At 40.0% G+C, this 24541-nt stretch overlaps 1 protein-coding gene across 3 annotated transcripts in view; it reads right to left on the bottom strand.

Moving 5' to 3' along the window:
* Positions 1–24541, bottom strand: part of GRIA3 (glutamate ionotropic receptor AMPA type subunit 3) — a 460685-nt gene that overhangs the window by 2688 nt on the left and 433456 nt on the right. Inside the window, exons 12-16 of one of the 3 annotated variants that reach the window (XR_013221283.1) lie at positions 20456–20654; positions 14705–14952; positions 13708–13822; positions 10870–10984; positions 2153–2288 (exon numbers count right to left, since the gene is read on the bottom strand). Coding sequence is in view for 2 of the 3 variants with exons in the window: in XM_077285103.1 (XP_077141218.1) it covers positions 2043–2288; positions 13708–13822; positions 14705–14952; positions 20456–20654 (808 nt within the window). In the remaining variant the exon portion in view is untranslated. Of the gene's footprint in view, positions 1–2040; positions 2289–10869; positions 10985–13707; positions 13823–14704; positions 14953–20455; positions 20655–24541 lie in introns of those variants that run through there. The other 2 variants (XM_077285103.1, XM_077285104.1) reach the window with 2 other exon arrangements.

Below are 24541 nucleotides of genomic sequence, written 5' to 3'. Positions count from 1 at the left end.
AAATACCAGGTGCATATATTTTACATTGTGCTCAGAATGCGTGAACATATTTTTGCCATTAGAAGAGACTAGATAAGATGGATTTTTTTGTATTCTTAGAATAAAACAGATACAAGAGAGAAATTTAAAAGTAAAAACAACTTTTGACATTTACAGAAGATGCACTTCTTTCACAGTATATAAGAATTCTAAATATTATTGACACTTAGTAGCTTTACCATTTAATATACTTTTCATCTATTTTAAGAGAGTGTTGATATTAAAAGCAATCTGTCAGCAAAATTTCACACCCCAAACTATTTTTATGTACATGTAGGTCTTTCAAAGAACGTTTAACAATATGTTTACATGGCCAATCCGTTCCTCTGTTACTGAGAAATCATTGTTTGAAGATGCAAATGAGGCTAAAGGGCTATTTGTAGTTATTTTTATAGGACTGATGTTTTTTGTACACCCCATCATATATTACTTGAAGGGAATATATTAACTATATTTTTAATAACTAACATCAGATACTACTTTTATTTTAATTACTTTTTTTGTTTACTTACTGTTTTGTTTTTTATATTTTAATTATTCATTAGTAAGGTTATTTTATTTTGTACAGAATCATGAGCTGCTGTTAACAGCATTTATAGATATGATTTACAGCAGACACATGGGCAATCAGAAAGCCAAATAATAAACTGGAGGTGTTCATTGACTTCTGTGTGAAAGTGTCCTAGGCATGCTCTTTGATATGTGCAGAGATCATGTGCAGGGAATGGGAGGAGGTGAACTGTGACCATCACCTATTGTGAATGATGAAGGCCATTTTATCTATGTATCAGTGATTATTTTCATTGCAGTCTTGCCCTTTATGATAATGAGATAACGGCTGAAAAGTGATCTCTACAAAACAGGAAGTATCAGCCTATCATAATGCTTAGCAGCTATAGAGAAAACTGCCATAATTAACATAAATATCCTGACATCGGTTTGCACAATATTTTCATTTGCATTAAATATAGTCCTACCTTACAGACATTTCAGAAATGGCAAATAAAATTTCATAAAATTAGTAGGTTTTCATACAACTCACCAAAACCTAAAAATTGAAAATCCAAGCTCTGGCAATGGCTTGAATTACAACTTCAGAAAATGAATTGTTGATTTTAAAATGGAAGATAAAAAAACACTATTTTGTTAATAACATAATTTAACATTTAAGGTGCATGAAGTACTAGCTTGGTACAGATTACATGTTTTGAGGATATCCGCACTCTTATTCATGGAAAATAATTAAGTTTATGGGCCATTGCTTTGGGTAAGAACATGGACCATTGCTATGAGTAGAACATGGATACAGTGGAAACATGTAAGCTGTAACAAGTTAGCTAATATTTCTGAACTGAAGAAATATTTAGTTATAGATATATTATAGTTAAAGAAGTTATTTATTCAAAGTCCGTGTGCAAAAGCAACATTGAAAGTAGATATCAAATCATCTGATTCATTTCAGAATAAAATTTCTTAATCATAGCTTTATTCCGAAGTACATCAGTATTTTGATATCTACTTTTAATGTTTTGATATCTACTCTTAATGTTGTCTTTGCACACAGAATTTGAATAAAGAATTTATCCTGGATGAGGGAGTGACAACTTTTTTTCCAGTTTAGAAATACTAGCTTTCAGTGTTTACTTGTTCTTCAGTTCAGATTTATGTTCATGCCTAATCAGGCTGAAGCACCCGAGATGTTAAGAATACAGTTGTGGTGAGCTGCCCTGTTTGTTTGTGAAACTAGTATTTCTGGCACAATCTGGATTTTAAATTATGATACTAATAAAATATATTTGTTTAGCACCTGATGCTGGTCTCAAAATTAATTCTCAGAAATTGCAAATCTTATTGAATAGAACTTTCTGGTTACAATAACGGTAAACTAGACTGGTAATGGCATACAGCTTAACCAAGGCTAAGAACATTCATTGACCCAATGTTCTAGCAATGTAAAGTTTTTACTATATTCCATTAAGAAAAGCTTGTCACAAACCATACCCTTAAATTTTAACGCTTTCTGTTCCGTAGACATTATAACCTTCTCTGTATGTAGCATAATTCTGGGTGCTGGCTGCAGGAGGAGGTTTAAAGTTTTGTGCATTCTTTGTAAGTTTCATTCTTTTTGATTCTGCTCGTGATTTGTAGCAGAATTCTATCAAAGCCACCATCATGGCTAGTCCCAGACCTCCAACGAGGATATAAAACACCCCTGCGACATTACTTAGACTCAGGGCACTGGTCTTGTCCTAAGAAAAATGAACAGCATTGTTAGGTTCACTGAATAGTTTAAAATGGCTTATAGTTTGGATCAAAATCTACCCTAACCCTATATATAAGCGCTATAACTGCTCTACCTTCACACTTTCATTTACAAACATACCAAATATGATAATGAATTCTCATCTCTATATCATTTATAGAAGCATTACTTTTATTCTACTGCATAGTTAATTAATATTGCTTTAATAATATAACTGATATAAATTATGCATCTTAAAGCATGACAATATATTTTTTTGAAATACAAAATATTTTTCATTCTTTGTATTTTGTAAATGCTACAAAATATATAAATATTTTATGTATTCTGTACTCTACTAGTATTAAAAACTTCATAATTAAATAGCTAGTTAAGTCATATTATAAAAATCCTAAAAAATTCCAACTATCTACTTTTATGTATGACCATTGGCATAATTAACCATAGGAGCAAAAAAAAATAAAAATATATATATACAGAAACTCATATTCACCAATTCTGCTACGGCATCTCTAAATTTTAACCATAGATTTGCAATATACCATGGATAGGGATCATTGAAAGTGAACATGAAAAAGTATTTAACGCAAACATGAACCATATTACCGATAAGCTACGGTTAATACAGTACTTGGAATTACTAAGCTATAATCTTTTTCATGCAGATTGAAAACTTAAACAGAAAAATGATAACTGGCATTAATCCGGATGTACCCTAGAAAAGCTAATCCCATAATGCATCTTAATTCTCCTGAAATGTATTCATTTACTGCTTTACTGCCTTTTATAATGTAAACTAAAATATAGAGAAATATCAACATTAACTTTTAAATAAAGTATCTGAGAATACGTTAATTAAATCACTACACAAATGATCTGAATCGAATGAATGAATTTTAGGTCATTCGAATAGCATTTTAGTAATAATTTTGAGATGTTGGCCATATATTACTGTTGTATTAGCAGGAAATGTTCCAGTCAAGTTTACTGACTAATTTCAACAACAGCAAGGTAAGTGAATACACAACATGTATGAATGCTGATGGAGTGAGCTACTGACAGTGTCAAATACAAAGGTACTAATTAAAAAAACAAACACGAACCCTAAACGTTTCTCAACTGTAATGTTTTAATGGAAAAATGTGGTGCAATATAATAGTGATATAATAAAAATATTTAACCTTCTGCTGCATTTTAAACCTAATCAAAGGGAAAAAAAGATAAAATTAAATTTTGGGGGAAAATATTTTTATCTTTTTAATTTTTTTTCAAAAACATATTGTCTTTTAAAGGATAGGAGTAATTTTATACATGAGCAAGATGATCTGAGTAGTAGTATGTCAAGACTATCATTAAAAGTTGTAAGTCAAGATCTTTAGAAAGCATATGTATCCTACATCTCTTTAACACAATGGGGTAGATTTACTATAATATTATCAACTGATCTGTAAAAAAAAATCCTTAATGATATTTTGAGTATTTTCCCTGCGTAATGTGTGCAGAACTGCAAGGCCACATTTTGACAATGATTGAATATTGTATTGTTTGAGGCTACACTTTGGCATACGAAGAAAATGCTTCAGTGATATTTAGCATTTGGAACTGTTAGCATTAGAATATTTTCGCTTGATATTGCATGGTTTATTGAGCTAATGGATAGAAACAAGGCTACGTCACACTTACCAACTTCTTATGTGTATAAATCTACTTTTACATGTATCTAGTTATGTAAATTAACTGGTTACATAAATTGAAAGAGGTTAAGGGTCTTTTATAACTGTGCAGGAAACCTTACAAAATTAAATAAAATAATAGGTTCAACACAACTCCCTGAGATGCTGTGTGCTTTATTAATTAACCTTTTTTTACCAATAAACCATGTAATTATATCATAAATTTGTAATAAAACAATACGTGAAATAAATTGTTAGGCGCCGGGATTCTCCCTCTGCACCGCAGTGGATGCTGCTCAGCAAAGATGTCGGTCTTGGCATCCTGCTCAGATCCAGTCTGTGAGCATGTTTACCACTGCCTTCCCAGGTTCGCTTTGATAACCAATAATAGACCGCGATCACTCCTGAGACTAAGTCAAGGTTTCACTCTACTGAGCATGCTCGTGGGACGACTTCTCGTTGATGGTCGTCCGTCACATGCTCAGGTCCTGGTCTGGCTCCGGATTGGCTAGTGAGCAAGGTCCTGTTAGATTGACAGAAACTAAAAAAGTATCTTTGGCGCTCCCATCGGTGCGCTAAGATCATTTATGTTTGGTGTGCGTGAGGAACCTAACAGTAGTTTGGACTCGGCTGTATGAGCTCAGGGCAGGCTCAGTGCCTTTAGAATTCTGTCCCCTCCGTAGAGGAGTTCTGTGAGTGCTTGGAGTCTACTACCTGTTCCCTTGCCCCAGTGCGGCTTGCGTACTCCTGTGAAGTTAACAGGGTACGTGTTTAGCGGCATATTTCTCTGCGGCTGTGTGGCAATAAACACAGTTCCTTTTCCGTCGATGTGCAATTGGCACAGCCACGTGCTTCACTGACTGACATTAACTCAGTGTGAGCCACTTATGCTCGCTGCTAGTATTCGCCATTGTCTCCTAGCTGCAGTTTGCCATCTTTACACTGTGGACCCCAGGTGGCGAACGCACTTTATTTTCATATTTACTTTCCGTTCCGCCAACCCTAAGATCCATACTCCAGCAAATATGACATTTGATGCACACAGTAAGAGATGAAAGACCAGCACTATTCAGACGGCATACCTTAAAGGGAACCTGTCACCCCCCCAGTCATTTCAAACTAAAAGAGCCACCTTGTGCAGCAGTAATGCTGCATTCTGACAAGGTGGCTCTTTTAGTTCTGGGTGCTGTAACTTGAGAAATAATCAGTTTTATAATTTGTTGGAAGTACCTGGTCCTCAGTCAAGTGGGCCTTTCCCCCCTGCTTCAGACAGCACACTGCTGTCACTCACATCTTCTTGGCGCCGGGCGCCACCTCCTCCTCACCGCTGTTTTCAAAAGTAGCCGGCGCCTGCGATCTTTTCCCCTGCCTGGTGCAGGCGCAGTGAGCGCTGGCCGTCTTTCCTCATATGCAGCCCAGCTGACTGTGCCTGCGCGGCCACCCTGCCTGTGATTCCCAGCCCCGCACTGCAGGCGCAGTCACCGAGACTGCATATGAGGAAAGACGGGCAGCGCTCACTGCGCCTGCACCAGGCAGGGGAAAAGAGCACAGGCGCCGGCTACTTTTGAAAACAGCGGTGAGGAGGAGGCGGCGCCCGGCGCCAAGAAGATGTGAGTGACAGCAGTGTGCTGTCTGAAGCAGGGGGGAAACGCCGGCCCACTTGATTGAGGACCAGGTACTTCAGACAAATTATAAAACTGATTATTTCTCAAGTTACAGCACCCAGAACTAAAAGAGCCACCTTGTCAGAATGCAGCATTACTGCTGCACAAGGTGGCTCTTTTAGTTTGAAATGACTGGGGGGGGGTGACAGGTTCCCTTTAAGTTGTGATAAATGGATAATTGCTAGCAGATGGCCAACACCATGACTTAGAGGTGCTAAGCCTGAAGGAAGTGTGTCCTGGATGCAAATGATAAGAGAAATGAAGGTGGCACTCTGGTACACATTGTTAGGGCTAGCAGAACGTACCGAGTAAATATAGACGTTATAGAAACCTGCTGCTAGTTAATGGTGACACTGTTTGGTGGTATAGCTCTGTTACTTCACAGAGTAGCCTTGAAAGGAAAGCACTGCGCCCTGTTTGCCTCACAGGAGCACAAGCTTACTGCCGAATTGATAGCAGTCAGTGGTTATGCATACACGCAATCTCCTCACCGGAGGAGCCGGTATTCTAGGGGCTCATTTCAGCCGGGTCCCTGAATACATTCATACAATCTCCTCACCGGAGGTGCTGGTATTCTAGGGGCTTATTTCAGCCAGGTCCCTGAATACATTCACACACAACCACACTGGCGCAAAGCACATACTTGGATTGATACTAGTGCATGGCCGTGCGGCCATGCAAACCTTTTATAGCTGCACCAAGTACAGGACCTTCCCAGAAGGACCAATGAGAGGCTGCCACAGGGCCTGAGCAACTTCAGGGCCTTCCTGGAGAACCAATGGGTTTTGCTGCAGTATTTAAGCATGCGACCCTCGATCTCCAATGAGAGATCTTACTCTGGGCATGCTCAGAAGGGAAAAAGCAGGACTTAGTCCCAAAAGCGTCTGCTCGCCGCTGCCCAGCACTGGCTTCAATGGCAGAAGCTGGAAAAGCAGCAGTAACCCTTTGCACAGAGTCAGACTGAGCGAGACGCTGGGACCGATGTCTCCGCTGAGCAGGCTCCACTGCGGCAGGAGAAGAATGGGAGACCGCAGTGGAGATGGCCTGAGATTCCCCCTGTGCAGAGGCGGGAACTCGACCCCTAACACATGTAAATTTCTTTTGTGAACTTTATTCCTTAAACACATGATTAAGACATGGAGTCGGGGAGCGTGATTCCAACAGGACAACAGCCGTTTTGTTTCCAATTGACGCTTCAACGGGTACCTGGACCCGTTGAAGTGCCATTTGGATGCAAAATGACCATTTGTCTCATAGGAATCCCACTCCCCAGCTTCATGTCTTAATCATGAGTTCAAGGAATAAAGTTCACAAAAGAAATTTACGTGTACCAGAGTGCTATCTACTTTTCTCTTACCGTCTGCAAACATGGCATTTGCTTGGCATGTATTCACATTCCTTGTGCCTATTTAGTATTGTCCACTTTTTGCGATAACATGGGTAGAAAAATGGGGAATCAATTTTCATCAATCTGAATGGTTAAAGATTTGTTTTTGCATAGGATAGGAGATAAATTGAAAATCACTGGAGATCTAACCAATGACCTGAAGAATATTGCATTGCCGAATTCTGAAAGAAAATGGAGGTCAAGTATGCACGCCTCCACTAAATTCATTGTTTATGAGATTAACAGAAAAAGGCAAGTCAGACAGTGCTTGACTATTCCAGCAGTCAAAGAGATATAATGAATGGGACCAAGGTGTGCATGCTCAACCTCAGCTCCATTTGGGCAGAGCTCTGCAGAGCTTTAATCTCTAGATTGATGGGCAATTCAGGGATTGGATCCCCAGGAATCAGCAAGTTATTCCAGATCCTATGGATAGAAGATAGCTTTGAATCACAGAGAATATTCCAAATATTTGGCTGCCTTCTTACAAAAACAATCCAAAACATATCCACAAGTTGTGTGTGGCATTGCAGCTCAGTCCCATTAACTTAGAGCTGTAGTCAGGTGTGGCACTGCTTTTAGAAAAAAACCCTTGGAAAAATGTTTTAATTAGAGAGGATCAGGCAAAATTCCAATTCTAATTCGACTGTTGCTACAGATATTCCTGGAAAATTAAGCAAGAGCATAATAAACTTAAGATGTAAATTTTTTTAAAAAAATCATTATCCTAACCTTACTACTCACCTATTTGGCCTCTAAGTTCCTCACATCACGTCTCCAGTTCTCATCACATCTTAAGATCGCTGCCATGAGCACAGAGTCCCCAGACCTCTGCACATTTGTCCAGGAATTCCAGCTTTGATGAGATTGGGGACAGTTCTGCTCAAGCATGCAGGAGGTCATGACATCCTAATGTTATGTTGAATGCCGTGAGTTAGTGTGCGCATGCGCAGAGTTTCATCTGAGCTGCAATCTTGGCCTGCAGTCAGAGAACTGGGAATTCAGCGCTCATGGTGTCAGGAGATGCTATGAGACAGGAACAGAAAACAGTGAGGAGTGGGGGGTCTGGAGGGTATAAGTATACTTTTTTTTCTACATTTTTATAACCTTTTAGTGTTCTATTATTGTTTTGCACAATGTTGGCCAGCAATTTTCATTTTGCTCAATCCACATGGAAGGGAATTATACAAAAAAATCTGCAGTTGGGCAAATGCTAAATTTTGTCAAATTTGAGAATTCAATTCCACCTGAATATATTTGCTCTTATTTAGTTTCAATCCATTTTTACCTCTTTGAAAAACCTAAGATTGAGCTTTGATATTAGACATAACTGATGGACAAGATAGGTGTTGTTTTCGATACAAACAGAACTTTTTTTTCTAATACTTGACATGCCATGTGAAGAACATTTCCACTTTGAGTATACAATAACCAGAAGCTACAACTTAAAATGGTAGGGCATTATAACTCTTTGGTGTGCAGCTATACTTTTTCTGCCCCTTTAGCGTGGAATTGCAGTGGGAATAAAATTCTATTCAAAATTAATATTGGTTCTCTATTATATACTATTTCCTGTTGATGCAGAGAGTGAATTAGAACTATGAAACAATTGAATCAAATTCTGTCCTCTCTGAGCATCATGCATTAGTTATAGGCACATTGATATCACGATCATGTCTGTTATGCAGAAATATGCTGTAGTTTTGGCCAAACCTACATTTTATTCATTGAATAGTGTTGTTGAGTCAGGAGTCTGGTATATTCATGATTTTCATCTTTTCCTGGCTCATACATCGCTTTCTCACTATTACTGTTCATAGATCAGGGACCCTGTAGCACTCAGAGGGGGCAGCAAGAAATAGGTAATAAGTTCCCAATAAAAGAGAAGTGTTTTTAAATTTGTGATAAATGCTCTGTAACGTGATATTTTGGTTTGAGTAAATAACATTTAAGTAAAATATAAGGAAATTGTATGAAATTTTATTCAGGCTATGATACAGGGTTTTTTTATTTAAAAAAAGTCTGGAAAATCGTCTATTGTTCCCATTTTTTAAAGCTAAACAGTTTTTTTGTACATATTGTAATTTTTTCCAGGGATATAGATATTGGAGGCGTAAAACCTCTTTGCTTGGGCATGTCGCATGTTATGGTCATATCCGAATGGAACTAAAATGTGCATGCTTGACCTCACAGATTCCATCATAGTACAAGAAGAATATGCATCTGGTGGACCCCTTTATTTGTCATCCTGTTGGTGCATTATCAGTACAATTTTTGAGGTTAGAATTCTATGGTGCCATAACATATCATATTGGCAGTTGTTCCATCCTGATTAGGGTTGAGCGAAACGGGTCGGCCATTTTCAGAAGTCGCCAACTTTTGGCAAAGTCGGGTTTCATGAAACCCGACCCGACCCCTGTGTGGGGTCGGCCATGAGGTCGGCGATCTTCTGAATCTGGTATCGGAATTCCGATACCGAGTTCCGATATGTTTGCGATATTGGGAATCGGTATCGGAATCCATATTTAAGTGTAAAATAAAGAATCAAAATAAAAAATATTGATATACTCACCCTCGGACGCGCCCTGGTACTAACCGGCAGCCTTCCTTCCTAAGAATGAGCGCGTGAATGACCTGCGGTGACGTCGCGGCTTGTGATTGGTCGCGTGAGCGGTCACATGGGCGGTCACGCGACCAATCACAAGCTGTGACGTCATCTAAGGTCCTTCACTCGCTCATTCTTAGGAAGGAAGGCTGCCGGAAAGAAGCAGGGCGCGTCCGAGGGTGAGTATATACCTAATAGGAATATACTCACCCTCGGACGCGCCCTGCTTCTATCCGGCAGCCTTCCTTCCTAAGAATGAGCGCGTGAAGGACCTTACTCACCCAGGGCGCGTCCGAGGGTGAGTATGTCAATATTTTTTATTTTGATTCTTTATTTTACACATTAATATGGATCCCAGGGCCTGAAGGAGAGTTTCCTCTCCTTCAGACCCTGGGAACCATAGTATCCCATTGCACTGCATTGGGTTTCGTGTTTCGGCCGACCCCGACCCCGACTTTTTTATAGGATCGGCCCATTTCACTCGACCCGACTTTTGAGAAAGTCGGGTTTCGTGAAACCCGACCCGATCCTATAAAAATAAAAGTCGCTCAACCCTAATCCTGATCAGTGATCGTCAGCTTGGAACACAGTCCAGTAAATGATTGCAGATCGACTTGAATATAGTTGATTGATACTCGATTAACAGCCTGAAATTCGCCTGAGTAAATGCACCAAAATTTGCCAATTCATCATAACCTTTGCACATTTTCTCTGGAATAAAAAAAATTCTAATAGTGACCAGATAAGTAAAATAAAGAAAATAAGGTGAAATCTGATGTAAATTAAATCAATTAAGTAGTTTGAGTCCTTGCACATGGATCAGTCAACTTCAGTAATTCTACCCCATTGTAGAAATGTGCAATATCGGGAAAAATGATTGTGTATGGGCTAGATAATTGTAGCGCAACCATTTACATTTATGAAACAACTCTATACTCCATTTTACTTACTGTTACCCTGTAGATGTGTTCATTGTAATACCCTGTTATTTGCTAAGCTTTGTCTGCTGGATGTAATTGATGATTCTAGATGCAGAATATTAAGATCTGGGATCATAGCGGATTAGTAAATCTTCCCCATTGAGTATAAAGAGATGACACTGCACTTCTTGTTTTATCAGTGGTTAATGTCTTATTACTATTGTTGGACTGTTCTTTAAAAAACAAAGAAAACTGTGTGCATGAAGGGTGAGTCAGAATGGGACTTCTAATCAATTCAAAAGACCTTCTGCGACTGACCTTACTTCCGGAGTCCTTGGCTCCACATTCACCCTTATCGTACCACCATTTGTTTTTCAGCTTGTCTAAGATGCCTTGTTCACTGAGTTTCAATACTGCAAGGTTTACTGGAGTTCTTCACGTGGGAAATAACATAAATAACATTATATTATGTTATTTTATGTTATTCAATCTTATAACTATTTTTATGCTATACAAAGCGATAAAGCAGGGACCCTGGACACATAGATCTTGAACTGCAGGTAACCTGAATATCACCTTAGTTTTAACACTACAAGTGACACTAAATTACCAGGTCCTGCCTATATCGCTTTGAGTAATCGGCACACACTGTTAAAGGAATAATAGTAACAAAGTAGAAATTGGCACCGTACGTGGGGTGCTGTGGTTTAGTATTAAGTAACTTTTCAGAATGAATGCATGGATTAGCCAAGATACTTTTTCCTCTGAGACATGTAAAGTAAATTAATACTAATTAAATAATAATTATCTGCATTATTGTTCTATAATCAAACATGTCACTATCCGTGAACACCCTGCAGTTTATTATTTTGAAGGTGCACTCATATAATTGGATGCATCAAAGTATATCTCACTTTTTAAAATGTTTTCTAATTCTGTCTCAAAAGGCCTGCACAGTATTAGAAAAAAAGGCTGTTTTCTTCCAAAACCAGCAACACACTTGTTGAAATATTGCAAGCTTTTGTAGATCGGTCACATTAATTTTAATGGCAGAGCTGCAATACTAGGCATAATCCATTGACAGATGTGTCAATGTTGCTAGCAGAAAGCAACCATTTTGTAATGCTATACAACCTCTTTAAACAAGCTTTCTAGGCACAAAGGCACCTCAATATAAGTGACCATGCCTGTTATTTCTGCTCAACTCCACATGGCCCCTTGGTTTTCCTAGCTGGTGGAGGTTCTGGGTGTCAGACTGCCACTTAGCATACTTTTCTGCCCTATTTAAAAGATTTTCTCATCAATATATATTCCTGCAACATCCTTTATAGACAGTGGCAAATTTACATGAATATTAGGTCTTTATTCCCAGTTCAAACTCTTCAGTGCTCTCAAAACATCTATAAACTGTGCAGTGCATGTGTGTAAGTTAAAGAATGGTCCTGCAGCCAAAGAACTCGAGATCTCAGCTGAGAAACTGGCTTTAAACATACTTCAAAGTTATTGACATTTTCATGATGCCTAAAACCATGGGCAGTATGAGAACCCCAAGAAACTACCTCATTAGAGAGACTTGGGTTTCATCCTTTAATGCTGCAGTTCAAAAAATGCATTGGGCATTGGAAGAAGAGTCTACTCTGTAGCTTTTCCTAGTGAGCTCGATTTGATTGAGAGGTCTCTTTCTATATGTGTTCAAAAACTACGGGAGTCGGGACCAATTTATCAAAAACTTTATCACAACAGAAGTGCAAACGTGTTGTAAAAGCTTTGAAGATTTGGAACATTTTTGTGCAACGTGGAGTTGCTCAAAAAATTGAGGTTTTTGGCGTTTTCATGCAACTTTACTTTAACTGTACTTAAATGGGTGGAGCTAAGGTGGAGTCGGGGTGACATGGCCCCCTGTCAAATTCATCAAATCTGTCAGTATTTTCTACTGGAGTCGCATTTTTGGTGCAGCACACGAAGGCGCGCACCACTTACTAGAGAGGCCAAATTCATTAAGTGGTGTGCACTTCTTAATCAATCCAGCACTGTGTACTTGGTGTAGACCGATTTTGCGCTAGGCCAGTCTTGATTAATCGGCCTGTATCATTTTTCTGAGACTCTGTAAGCACTACAGATTAAAACACAGATCTCTTTAATAGGGGAGCATGTTGAAATAATAATTATAATCTTTATCTAGTGACATTACTTTTAGATAATAATAATAATCATCACTCTTTTTATTAATATAGCACCAACTTATTCCTCAGAAATTTACAATTCAAAGGGTTCATGAGCAAATTTTGGCAAGCGTGAACTGATTGCAGTTTCCTTTACACTACTTTCATTACTTTTGTAGAAAGAACTCATGATGAATGAAGCAGTAGCTTTCTTGACTCCTTCACTATAAAAACAAAATTGTAGCCATGAGCCACGCCACATCCTCACAAGACTGATGTATCCTAATTGAACAGGTCTGTGCAAAAGCATCAATCACCACTAGAGTTCTCCTATTCAGTGGTATTGAAACCAATGTTTTTTCAAATGACATTGTAACTTGCAGACCCTAATAAAGCTATACTACTTAAAGTGGCATTATATTGTGCTTGGCCACTTAAATCTGTTCTTGGCATCAGTCACTGTCAGGACTGATGTGTATATACTTGCCAATGAAAGAAGAGTAATAGTATAGACTACAGGCAATTGCAATTGTAACTTATTTTGTTATGTCCTGGCCTTATATGTTATCTTGGAACAGGAGTGCTCCCTCATTGGCTGATGCTGCAGTGTGATGCCATTTTGAAGTGAGAGACTTAGTGCCAAATTGTATCCAGATTCATAAGGGTTTGCTTTTTTAAGCAGAAACCATTGTCAATAAATGAGAGTATGATCTTGATAAAACACCTTGACCCTTATCAAGATGCTAAAGAGTGTGTTGCATAAAGGATTTTATATAGTCAACCAATGTCTGAGTGGAAAAGGCATCAATAGGTATCGACCAACCATTCTTTATTTATGAGTGTAAATTCCAGAGCTACTCCGAGTATAATGCATATCCAATCCAATGAGGTTAATGCTTCATTAACAATTAGCCTTTTTTTGATTTTACCGAAATAACAGTCTTGCCGATTACTCTTGACTAAGGTACCCGATTGTGGTGACATTGAGGCTGACCTTGGAGTCACCTCCCCCGCTGCCGCATTCTCCTTTGTCGTACCACCATTTGTTTTTCAATTTGTCCAAGAGTCCTTGCTCATTCAGTTTTAATACTGCCAGGTTAACAGCATTTCTTGAAACGATAAAACATAACTTGTAAGAAAATGTACAAAAGGCTTTTAGGAATAGAGTTGTGCGAATGTCTTTAAATATTCTCTGAAAAAAATTTTCTAAGTAAATTTGCCTTAACTAAAAATGTTTGGTTTCTTAAAATATAGCAACCAACAATCATATATTATATGCAATATTTTCGCCAGATTATGGTGAAATATCAAAATATTTTCCAATATAGACTTTCTATGCAATTTATGACAAAGTGATTTAGGTAGAAAAACATAAGTGTCCAGTCTTCTGCTAATCCTTAGATATATCCATACTTTCTGTAAGTATGTTTTATGTAAGTAGATCGGACCTGAATTTCACAAAATTCTGCGAAAAATCGCACATCTCTACTAAGGAATTGTAATATGTAAAAAAAGGAGCACAAGAGGACAAATTGTCTAGGGTTTCACATAAAGCTATAAAGTTAACAATACCAAATACTAGTCTAAATATAATAAGGTGGTTTGTGCTATGGAAGGGGAATAGTATACATAGTATACATTTAAAAAAAATGCAGGATGGGGGAGGGGTGGAATTTTTTTAGGGTAATAAACACAACACCACATCATGCAAATAACATTGAGCATATGGTAATTAAAATGTGGCTTTTACCTTTTAAATTGAAAAAGCCATTTGGTTTAAAAAATAAAATAAAAAAATATAATGATCAGAATGACAACACACAAATAAATAAATAAAAACAAAAAAAATAAATCATACCATTTACCATCCTGCCATGTTAAAAGTAAATCATGTTACCTTAAACATTCACAAGAAAGTAAAAAACAACACAACACATCAGGGAAGGTGGAATACTATAACAACACAGATATTGTTATATTATTCCACCCACCTTAATGCTGAGCCTTTTGGAGTTGCCACGCCATATCCTTTGGAATCCAGGTTGCCTCCAACTTTCATGGTGTCACATGGCTTCCTCTGCTCGATGTATTCATTCATTGTGGATTCCAGGAGAAAGGCAAACTTTCCTTTAGACTTCCGAACACGAGCGACTCCATCATCAGTTGTTTTCGTAAACACAGAAGGCTCTGCTGATTTCATGTATGACCACATTTTCTCATAGACTGCTATCTTTGATCTCTGCAAAGAATATATTAAGCCATTCATCAGTCATGGAAAGTAACTTCGGAGCAACTAATTTTCATTTTACAATGTATATATACAGTATATATATATATATATATATATATATATATATATATATACTGTATATATATATATATATATATATAGAAATGTGTGCACTAATAAAAACTTTTCAAAGCTAAATAATCATATACCAAATTAATTTCAAATGACCTTTTGAATACATTAAATTGTGTTGTATGAAAGAAGCTACCATCTATTGGATTTGTTCCTACCATTAATTAATCTGTTATATAATTGGAACCCCCCTAGATAGAAAATTGTTTCTTTCTGGTAAAATCTGAGCAAGAAAAGATATGAACTGCTAAGAGAAGTATCTGATGTATAAGGAAGTTTAACTCATCATGCCCCAGCTGGTGGCATGGGATTCATTTGCCAGTTGATTGTCATAACACAGTCTAAGGAGTGTCTTACTGGACAAAATTCATCCAATGTGTTTTGAATAAAAACAATCTCCTTCATCAGAGATCCCTATATAATAGATCCTTTTTTATGGTAGGAACAACGCTACTAGACGGTGTTAGGGGTCGAGTTCCCACCTCTGCACAGGGGGAATCTCGGGCCATCTCCGCTGCGGTCTCCCATTCTTCTCCTGCTGCAGTGGAGCCTGCTCAGCGGAGACGTCAGTCCCAGCATCTGGCTCAGTCCCACTCTGTACAAAGAGTTACTGCTGCTTTTCCTGCTTCTGCCATTGAAGTCAGTGCTGGGCAGCGGCGAGCAGAAGCTTCTGGGACTAAGTCCTGCTTTTCTCATTCTGAGCATGCCCGGAGTAAGATCTCTCAGTGGGGATCGAGGGTCACATGGTCAGATACTGCAGCTAAGTCCATTGGTCCTTTCAGGAAGGTCCTGTAGGTGCTAGGACTAAGTCCTGCTCTGCACACACTGAGCATGCCCAGGGCAAGATCTCTCAGTGGAGATCTAGGGTCACATGCTCAGGTATGGCAGTCTCTCATTGGTCCTTCTAGGAAGGTGTTTTACTTGCTGCAGCTATATAAGGCTCGCATGGCCACACGGCCATGCACTAGTATCGAATCTGTTATGTGCATGCGCCAGTGTGGTCACATTTATGTGTGTTCAGGGACTCGGCTGAAATAAGCCCCTAGAATGCCGACACCTCCGGCGAGGAGATTGTGTGCGTGGATTTAGGGCCCCGGCTGAAATAAGCCCCTAGAATACTGGCTCCTACGGTGAGGAGATTGTATGTTTGCGTGACCACAGACTGCCTTCAGCTCAGCAGTTAGCTGTGAACTCCTGTGGGGTTAACAGGGCACAGTGTCTTGTTTCCGTGCGACTCTGTGAAGTAACAGAGTTCGCTTAAACCGCCATATAGTGCCATCATTTGCTAGCAGCAGGTTTCTCCTGCACGGTGGACCCCGGGCTGCGAACGCACCAATAAAAACATCTATATTTAATCAGTGCGTTCTGCTAGCCCTAACATAATACTAGCGCCAGGGTCTGGCTAGCAATGGCGGACAAACAGCAATCTTTGCAGTAAATCCAGCAGCTGGAGGGTAGGTTGGCAGCTCTCAAGTGCACAACCTCAGCTGTGGATGTTACCGCAGTAGCTGTTCAGGCTGCTAGCGTGGCTGCAGCAGCTTTGTCCATTGCCACTCTTGTTCTGACCCTGTCTCGCCTCCCGCTGCCAGAAAAATTCTCTGGTGATAGCAAATTATGTAGGGGTTTAATGAGCCAGTGCTCTATACACCTCGAGCTCCTGGCTGCACGTTTCCCTACAGAGCGGGCAAAGGTGGGATTCATTATGTCTCTCCTGTCGGACAGGGCGTTGGAGTGGGCTACACCACTGTGGGAGCGTGGCGATCATGTGGTGCAGAGTGCTCCGCTGTTTCTGAGCACTCTGAAACAGGTCTTTTTAGGACCTCGAGTCACCCATGATACGGCGCTCCAACTGTTGGCATTGACTCAGGGCTCGTCCTTGGTCAGCCATTTTGCCGTCCACTTCCGCACCTTAGCATCTGAGCTGGAGTGGTCGGATAAAGCCCTCATCCCTATATTTTGGAGGGGGCTGGCTGACCATGTTAAGGACGCTCTGGCCACTAGGGAGATTCCCGCCACACTGGAGGAGTTAATAGCTGTATCTACTCGTATTGACCTCCGTTTTAACGAGCGGAGGTTAGAGCGAGCCCAGTGTAGGCAGAGGTTTCAGCTGGCTCCCACCTTCGCCAAACCTTTGGAATCTCCGGTCCAGGCACCCGAGTCACATGAGGCCATGGAGGTGCTACGAGCGGGACCTAAGTCCCGGACCGCTCGTGCACTTAGGGTCTGTCATGTTTGCCAGCAGTCAGGACATCTTGCCACCAGATGTCCTCAGCGGTCGGGGAAACGTCAGCGTCTAGTGGTAGTAGGTGGAGGTTCACTAGACACGGCGACATTTGCCTCCAAATTGTCCTTTAAGGGGACAATTACCATTGGCCCATCCACTCATTCGGTGGAGCGTGGATTCCAGGGCGGAGGGCAATTTTATGTCTTCTGCCTTCGCCCAATGACACGCAATACCTCTGGTGATGCTCGCCCAACCAGTGACCGTACGAGTGGTGAATGGGTCAACACTGCCCTCACAGATTACACACCAGACCATCCCATTTACTCTATCCATGTTGCCATCTCATCAGGAGATAATATCCCTGCTCGTCATTCCTGAGGGAATTGATGAGGTCCTCTTAGGGATACCTTGGCTACCGTACCACTCTCCTCATATTGAGTGGTCCACAGGCAGGATTTTGGGATGGAGTGAATCTTGTGGGGGTAGATGTCAGAGGGAATGCGTTCAGGTTGCTACTACAGAGGTACCCGCATATCTCTCCTCTCTCCCCAAGCAATATTGGCCCTATGCAGATGTGTTCTCCAAAAAGGCTGCGGAGACTCTTCCGCCTCACCGCCCCTATGAGTGTCCTATTGACCTCTTGCCTGGTGCTGAGCCTCCCCGGGGTCGAGTCTACCCATTGTCTCTCCCAGAGACAGAGGCAATGTCTCAGTACATCCAGGAGAATCTGGCAAGGGGATTTATTAGAAAGTCTGTGTCACCTGCAGGGGCTGGTTTCTTCTTCGTGCAGAAGAAGAACGGAGAATTACATCCATGCATAGATTACAGGGGTCTTAACGCCATCACCGTTAAGAACAAGTACCCTCTGCCCCTGATATCTGAGCTTTTTGACAGGCTTCGGGGAGCAAGAGTGTTTACCAAATTAGATCTGCGGGGTGCTTACAACCTGATTTGCATCCGTGAGGGGGACGAATGGAAGACGGCTTTTAACACCAGGGATGGGCACTATGAATATCTGGTGATGCCCTTTGGGCTTTGTAATGCCCCTGCCATTTTCCAAGACTTTGTGCATGATATCTTCTGGGATATGCTCTCCACCTCGGTTGTAGTCTACCTGGATGATATTCTCATCTACTCTCCAGATATAGACTCCCACCGCAGAGATGTGTGCAAAGTCTTCAACCTCCTACGGGCAAATTCCCTCTATGCCAAGTTGGAGAAGTGTGTGTTTGAGCAGGAGTCTTTGCCTTTCCTGGGCTATATCATCTCGTCCCAAGGATTGGCTATGGATCCTGCCAAGCTACAGGCTGTGATGGACTGGCAAGAACCCCATTCTCTCAAAGCGGTGCAGCGCTTTATGGGGTTCATTAATTACTATCGCCAGTTCATTCCCCACTTCTCAACTTTGGTAGCTCCTTTGGTTGCCCTCACCAAAAAGGGAGCAAATCCCAAGTTGTGGTCAGAAGAGGTCTCCAAGGCCTTCCTCTCTATTAAGTCCCACTTTGCTAGTGCTCCCATTCTACATCGCCCCGATGTAGCCCTAACAGACGGTAGCTTCTTTCACACAATACATTTTAATGTGTTCAAAAGGTTATTTGAAATTGATTTGGTATTTGATTATTCAGCTATGAAAAGTTTCTATCAGTGCACTCATTTCTGTAGAGATTTACTTTCATATATTTCTGAATGCATAGGCTGCTTTTTGTGAGAGTGGCTCTAATACATTCAAGTGGAAGCGTTAGTGTTTCATACATCGGAGTAAAAAATAGAGAAATTGATCTTTGCTACACTGCTGAGGACACCAGTGGATATTACAGGTGTTTAGGTGGAAGTATCCATGAGGCAATATAGGTGAATAGCGTTTTTTTTCATACATAGCTCAGTGATTTTATATTTAAAAAAAATGAGAAAGAAACAACCACAAAGGCATTGCTGTTGGAAATGTGCATGCAATATGTTGTCATGTATGTTATCATTTTACACATTTTTACAAAACTAGCTTTCAAATTTGGAGAAGGCAGTCATATCTTTTATAGTGAGCTTTAAGAAGTTACATTTAAAAACTATGGCCAGAACATACAATACAAACAGATCAGGGCACATTTACTGTTGTGAGTGTGCCTTGACGCTGGTGAAAAATGCTCCAATTGTTGGTAAATTTTAGTGCAAATTGTCAGATTTAGTTACAGACCTATTTAATAAGTGTTCATTTGACAAGTGGTGCGGTTTTACAGGAGGGCCTGGATCATGAAATAGATGTGGCTTAATATGCACCATGTGACAAAATGTTATTCACAAAAAAATTGTCTAAAAAATTAAGCCTCATTCACTCTTGTGATGGTGCATTAATGTTGGTGAAAAATGATCCCATTATTGATGTTATTTCTGCAAATTGTCACATTTAGTTGCAGACCTATTTATAATGTATTCGCTTGAAAAGGCGTGTGATTTTGCAGTAGAGAGCAGTAGCCAGAAATGGGAGTGACATAAGATGCACCATGTACCAAAATTTAGGCACAAAAATAGTCTAAAAGTAAGTCAACCAGATGGGTACAAAGTTAGGTAAAATTGTCAAAATATGCAAAATGTATTGTCTGGCATGAGCCACTGCAAAACTTTTCAGGCGGTCTTGTCTAAATTTACTCTGTGTATGTACAGTATTTGATAGCATTAGTAATTCTGACCCGCTGTAGTATACCTTGAACAAAGATGGGATCCCATTTGTCTGGTCCTAATCTTACACAAGACATAAGACTGTGAAACTTTTGCATGAGTAATTTTAAATTGGGATTTTAACAATGTCTCAAGAGAGCTTCTCCAGTCAAACATCTGGATCCACCTGTAGTTCATATTGTGTAAATGTAGGTTTATTTCAGATTATGGCAAGAACACATTTTTGGTTGAGAAATATCAACACCATAATCTTCAACTGTTGAGATTTTTGTACAGAATTAGCAGAGCAAATTATGATTTTTTTTGCAATGTATACATGAATGCAAATACATGCATGTTACTAAAGAACTAAAGAAACACCCTGAGAATAATTTTAAGCACAGAAGTTGTAATCATATACAGTACATGCAATTCCAATCTATACAGTTTGAGTGGCTACACGAAGAGAACAAACTGCATTAACATAAAAAACACATAACATACCCTAAAAAATTCTTTGGTAGATCCAGAATCCAAAGTGCCATAAGCTATTTCTGTTTGTTTAGCCAGATCTTCTGCACTCTCAATGGGTGACACCATTCTTTCCACTGTAAGGAAAGCAGCTAAGTTGGCAGTATAGGAGGAGATTATAATCAAAGTGAAGAACCACCATACTCCTCCAACTATTCGCCCAGAGAGAGATCTGCAAGAGAAAAGAGATTAAATGTTTATCCAGATAATCCAGATAAGTTGCTCTAGTTGATGAGCACTTATATAGTACTGGCAGATGTTTGAATAGTAGAGACATACAGCTGTCCACAAATCTATTTTTTGTCCTCACTGCAAAAACTAGGAAAAATGTTAATGTGTACTGACCTTCTTTTTTACAGAAGCTCTATGTAACACTCTATAAGGTATTAATATTATCTGCTGCTGCAAAATTGCTCATTCAAAATAGTATTTCATGAATTCCTACGATATAAATCAGTTAAAATGTCAAACATAAGGAAAAGTTTTAAAATTGCAGACTACAGTCCTGCTCACCGTTATTGGCACCCTTTAATTTTTTTTTATAGACTGTACATACAATATCTTCAGAAATAAATGGAAATGTACCAAAGTTATATCTTCAGGATTTTTTAATTAGTGGTCCAAAGTAATACGACAATAAAACATTGTTTTTCAACTTGCATGTTGGAAATTCAAAGAAGAAACAGAAACAGCAATAAAGGATCCCCTAATTAATTATTGGTTGCACACCCTTTGGCATTGATGACAGCCTCCAAATGTTGCTTCTAGCCATCAAAAAGCGTCTTGCACTTCGCAGCTGATATTTTCTCCCATTCTTCCCTTGCAATTTGATCAAGATCATGAATGTTTGCAGGGTTATTTTTCCCAATGGCAGATTTGAGCTCACCCCTAAGATTTTCAATGGGATTGAGGTCAGGATTCATTGCTGGCCATTTTACAACAGTCCATCTTTTCTTTTTCAAACATTCCTGTGTGCTTTTGGATGTGTGCTTTGGGTCATTGGCTTGCTGAAGAACCCTTGATCTTCCACTCAAACCAAGTTTTCTTATACTGGGTATGACATTTTGCTCTAAAATCTCTTGATAATTCTCTGATGTCAGGATTCCTGTGATACAGTCATGATCTCCAGTACTAGACATAGCAAAGCCACCCCACAGCATTTTGGATCCTCCATCGTGCTTAACTGTTGGTAGGGTGTTCTTTTCCTAAGAATCTTCATTGTGCTGTCTGTAAGCAAACTGTTGCTTTGCATTGCCAAAAAGCTCTATTTTTGTTTCATCTGTCCACAGAACACTTTCCCAGAAGGATTGTGGTTAGTCAAGTAACTCTTTGGCAAAGGACAATCATTACTTTGTATGTCTTTTCTTTTTCAATGGTTTCTTCCTTGGCCTTTGCCCATAAAGCTCTGCTTGGTTTAGTGTGCTGTGTATGGTACTTGTTGAAACCATGACCCAAGACTGTTCCAGGTTGGCCTTCAGATTTTTGGATATTTGATGGGGTTTTTTCCACTATTTGCACCAAATTTCAAAGGGGAATGTTAATTTTCCTCTTTCTCTCACATCCAGGGAGATTTTTGACAGTTTCATCTTGGCAAACTTCTTAATAACATTGCGCTCTGTTGAAACTAGGATAACAAGGTCTTCATATATGGCCTTATACCCTTTGAAAGTCTTGTGTTTGCTAATAATAACAGTTCTGATGTCCTCAGACAGCTTCTTTGTCATGACCAATGTGACAAAGGAACAGGGCCTACCATGTGGCTTTTTAAAACACAGAAGTCATCATTCATTGGCTTATTCATGTCACATGGGCACTGACAATTAATCACAGGTGATTCTCATTTCTGATTTACCACAGGCAAGTCAAAATGTGTTTCCATACAAATTTTATGCAAAGGGTGCCAATGCCAATGTCACAGCAAGCGTTAGGATTTTCTATTTTTCCCTCCCATTGTTTTTTGCTTTAAATTATTGTTTAGCATTTGCTCTTTTGTATTTAACACGAGTGTTCTATGTAAAAAACTGTTTCATTTTTTTCAGGAGATATTCCACATTACGTACTTAAACTTCATGGGTGCCAATAACGATGAGCAGGACTGTATATGTGTATCATTGCAGTATGTCTTGCACAGCACAAGCAGAACTTTGGAACATGAATGTTGTCAATGTCAAAATATCAGCTCCCCATCTGTGGTATTTTGACATGAATATAATACCTAATTCTGTGAATATAATTCCCAGGAACATTATTCGTATTGTTCTTTATTCATGAACTGATGAAGCAGACTAAATAAATTAGGAATCGTGAAAAGGAAAAACTAAAGAAACATAAATAAATACATCAAGTAAATCTGCATACCTTGAAGAGGATGACAAAAGGAAGCAGAAAAATGAATGTTCACAAAATTAAGAATGAAAGTAGGAATATGAAAAAAATGGAAAACGTACAAATGATATGAAAAAATGCAATAATGCTCTTTAATAATTCTAACCTTGTGATACTATTGACTTAAAGCAGTTGTGTGCTTTTACCGCAAAATCTTTATAAAGGTAATAACTGGTTTAAAATAACAAAAGGAACTTTACTTACCTACTTGCTCCAGCGCTACCTCTCTGCTGCTGGTACCTCTTTGGTCTTTGTGAACATGGCTCAGTGGCCTCATACCATCTACCTTGGCCTAACCATGAGTTCAGTGATTGACAGCAGTATTCACGTAACATGCCCCCGACAGCCATGTCAACAAAGACTGACGGGAACAATGGAAGAGGCAATGCCAGTCAGGATGTCAATAAGTAAAGGCCCCGTCACACATAGTGAGATCGCTAGCGAGATCGCTGCTGAGTCACAAGTTTTGTGACCCAACAGCGACCTCAGTAGCGATCTCGCTATGTGTGACACGTACCAGCGACCCGGCCCCTGCTGCGAGATCGCTGGTCGTGTCGGAATGGCCTGGACCTTTTTTTGGTCATTGAGGTCCCGCTGACATCGCTGAATCGGTGTGTGTGACACCGATCCAGCGATGTCTTCACTGGTAACCAGGGTAAACATCGGGTTACTAAGCGCAGGGCCATGCTTAGTAACCCGATGTTTACCCTTGTTACCAGCGTAAATGTAAAATATAACAAACAGTACATACTCACCATCTGATGTCCGTCAGGTCCCTTGCCGTCTGCTTCCTGCTCTGACTGAGTGCCGCCGTACAGTGAGAGCACAGCACAGCAGTGACGTCACCGCTGCGCTCTGCTCTCACTGTACGGCGGCACTCAGTCAGAGCAGGAAGCAGACGGCAAGGGACCTGACGGACATCAGATGGTGAGTATGTACTGTTTGGTTTTTTTTGGTAACCAGGGTAAACATCGGGTTACTAAGCGCGGCCCTGCGCTTAGTAACCCGATGTTTACCCTGGTTACCCGGGTGCTGCAGGGGGACTTCGGCATCGTTGAAGACAGTTTCAACGATGCCGAAGTCGTTCCCCTGATCGTTGGTCGCTGGAGAGAGCTGTCTGTGTGACAGCTCCCCAGCGACCACACAGCGACTTACCAGCGATCACGGCCAGGTCGTATCGCTGGTCGTGATCGTTGGTAAATCGCTATGTGTGACGGGGCCTTATGGCTGGATTTTGTTATTTTAAATCAGACCACGCTTTTAGATGATTGTGCTATGACAATGACTATGTCCCCAAACAATATTCATCTGCAGATACAGGGTTAAACTTCACTATAATAGTGTTCCAATTCTGTCGGATGCCTTATTAAAACTGCGGCTACCAGGGGACAATGAACTTTACTCCTTGGAGTCAACAGCTTTCAGTCATAGAGGTGTGCTCATAGAGGATACAGCCCCTGTGCAGTAAGCAGTGACTAGCAGCCGTAAGCTAGTCTGGTACTTTAATTGAAACCTCTCTCTGCCCAGGTATGCAGCAGAGCAAGCTTTCAATCAAAATGCTGTGGCATGCTTATAGGCACCGTTCTTTGCACGCCTCTATGACTGAAAGCTGGCAGATCCTGGGAGGAATAAAGGTAGTCTTTTTCCCAGTAGTTACACTTTCAGTAGCATGGC

Source organism: Ranitomeya variabilis, chromosome 2 (assembly GCF_051348905.1).
Source record: "Ranitomeya variabilis isolate aRanVar5 chromosome 2, aRanVar5.hap1, whole genome shotgun sequence".
Lineage (NCBI taxonomy): Eukaryota > Metazoa > Chordata > Amphibia > Anura > Dendrobatidae > Ranitomeya > Ranitomeya variabilis.
Note: the sequence above shows the minus strand (reverse complement) of the source record. Positions and strands in the feature narration are given on the sequence as shown.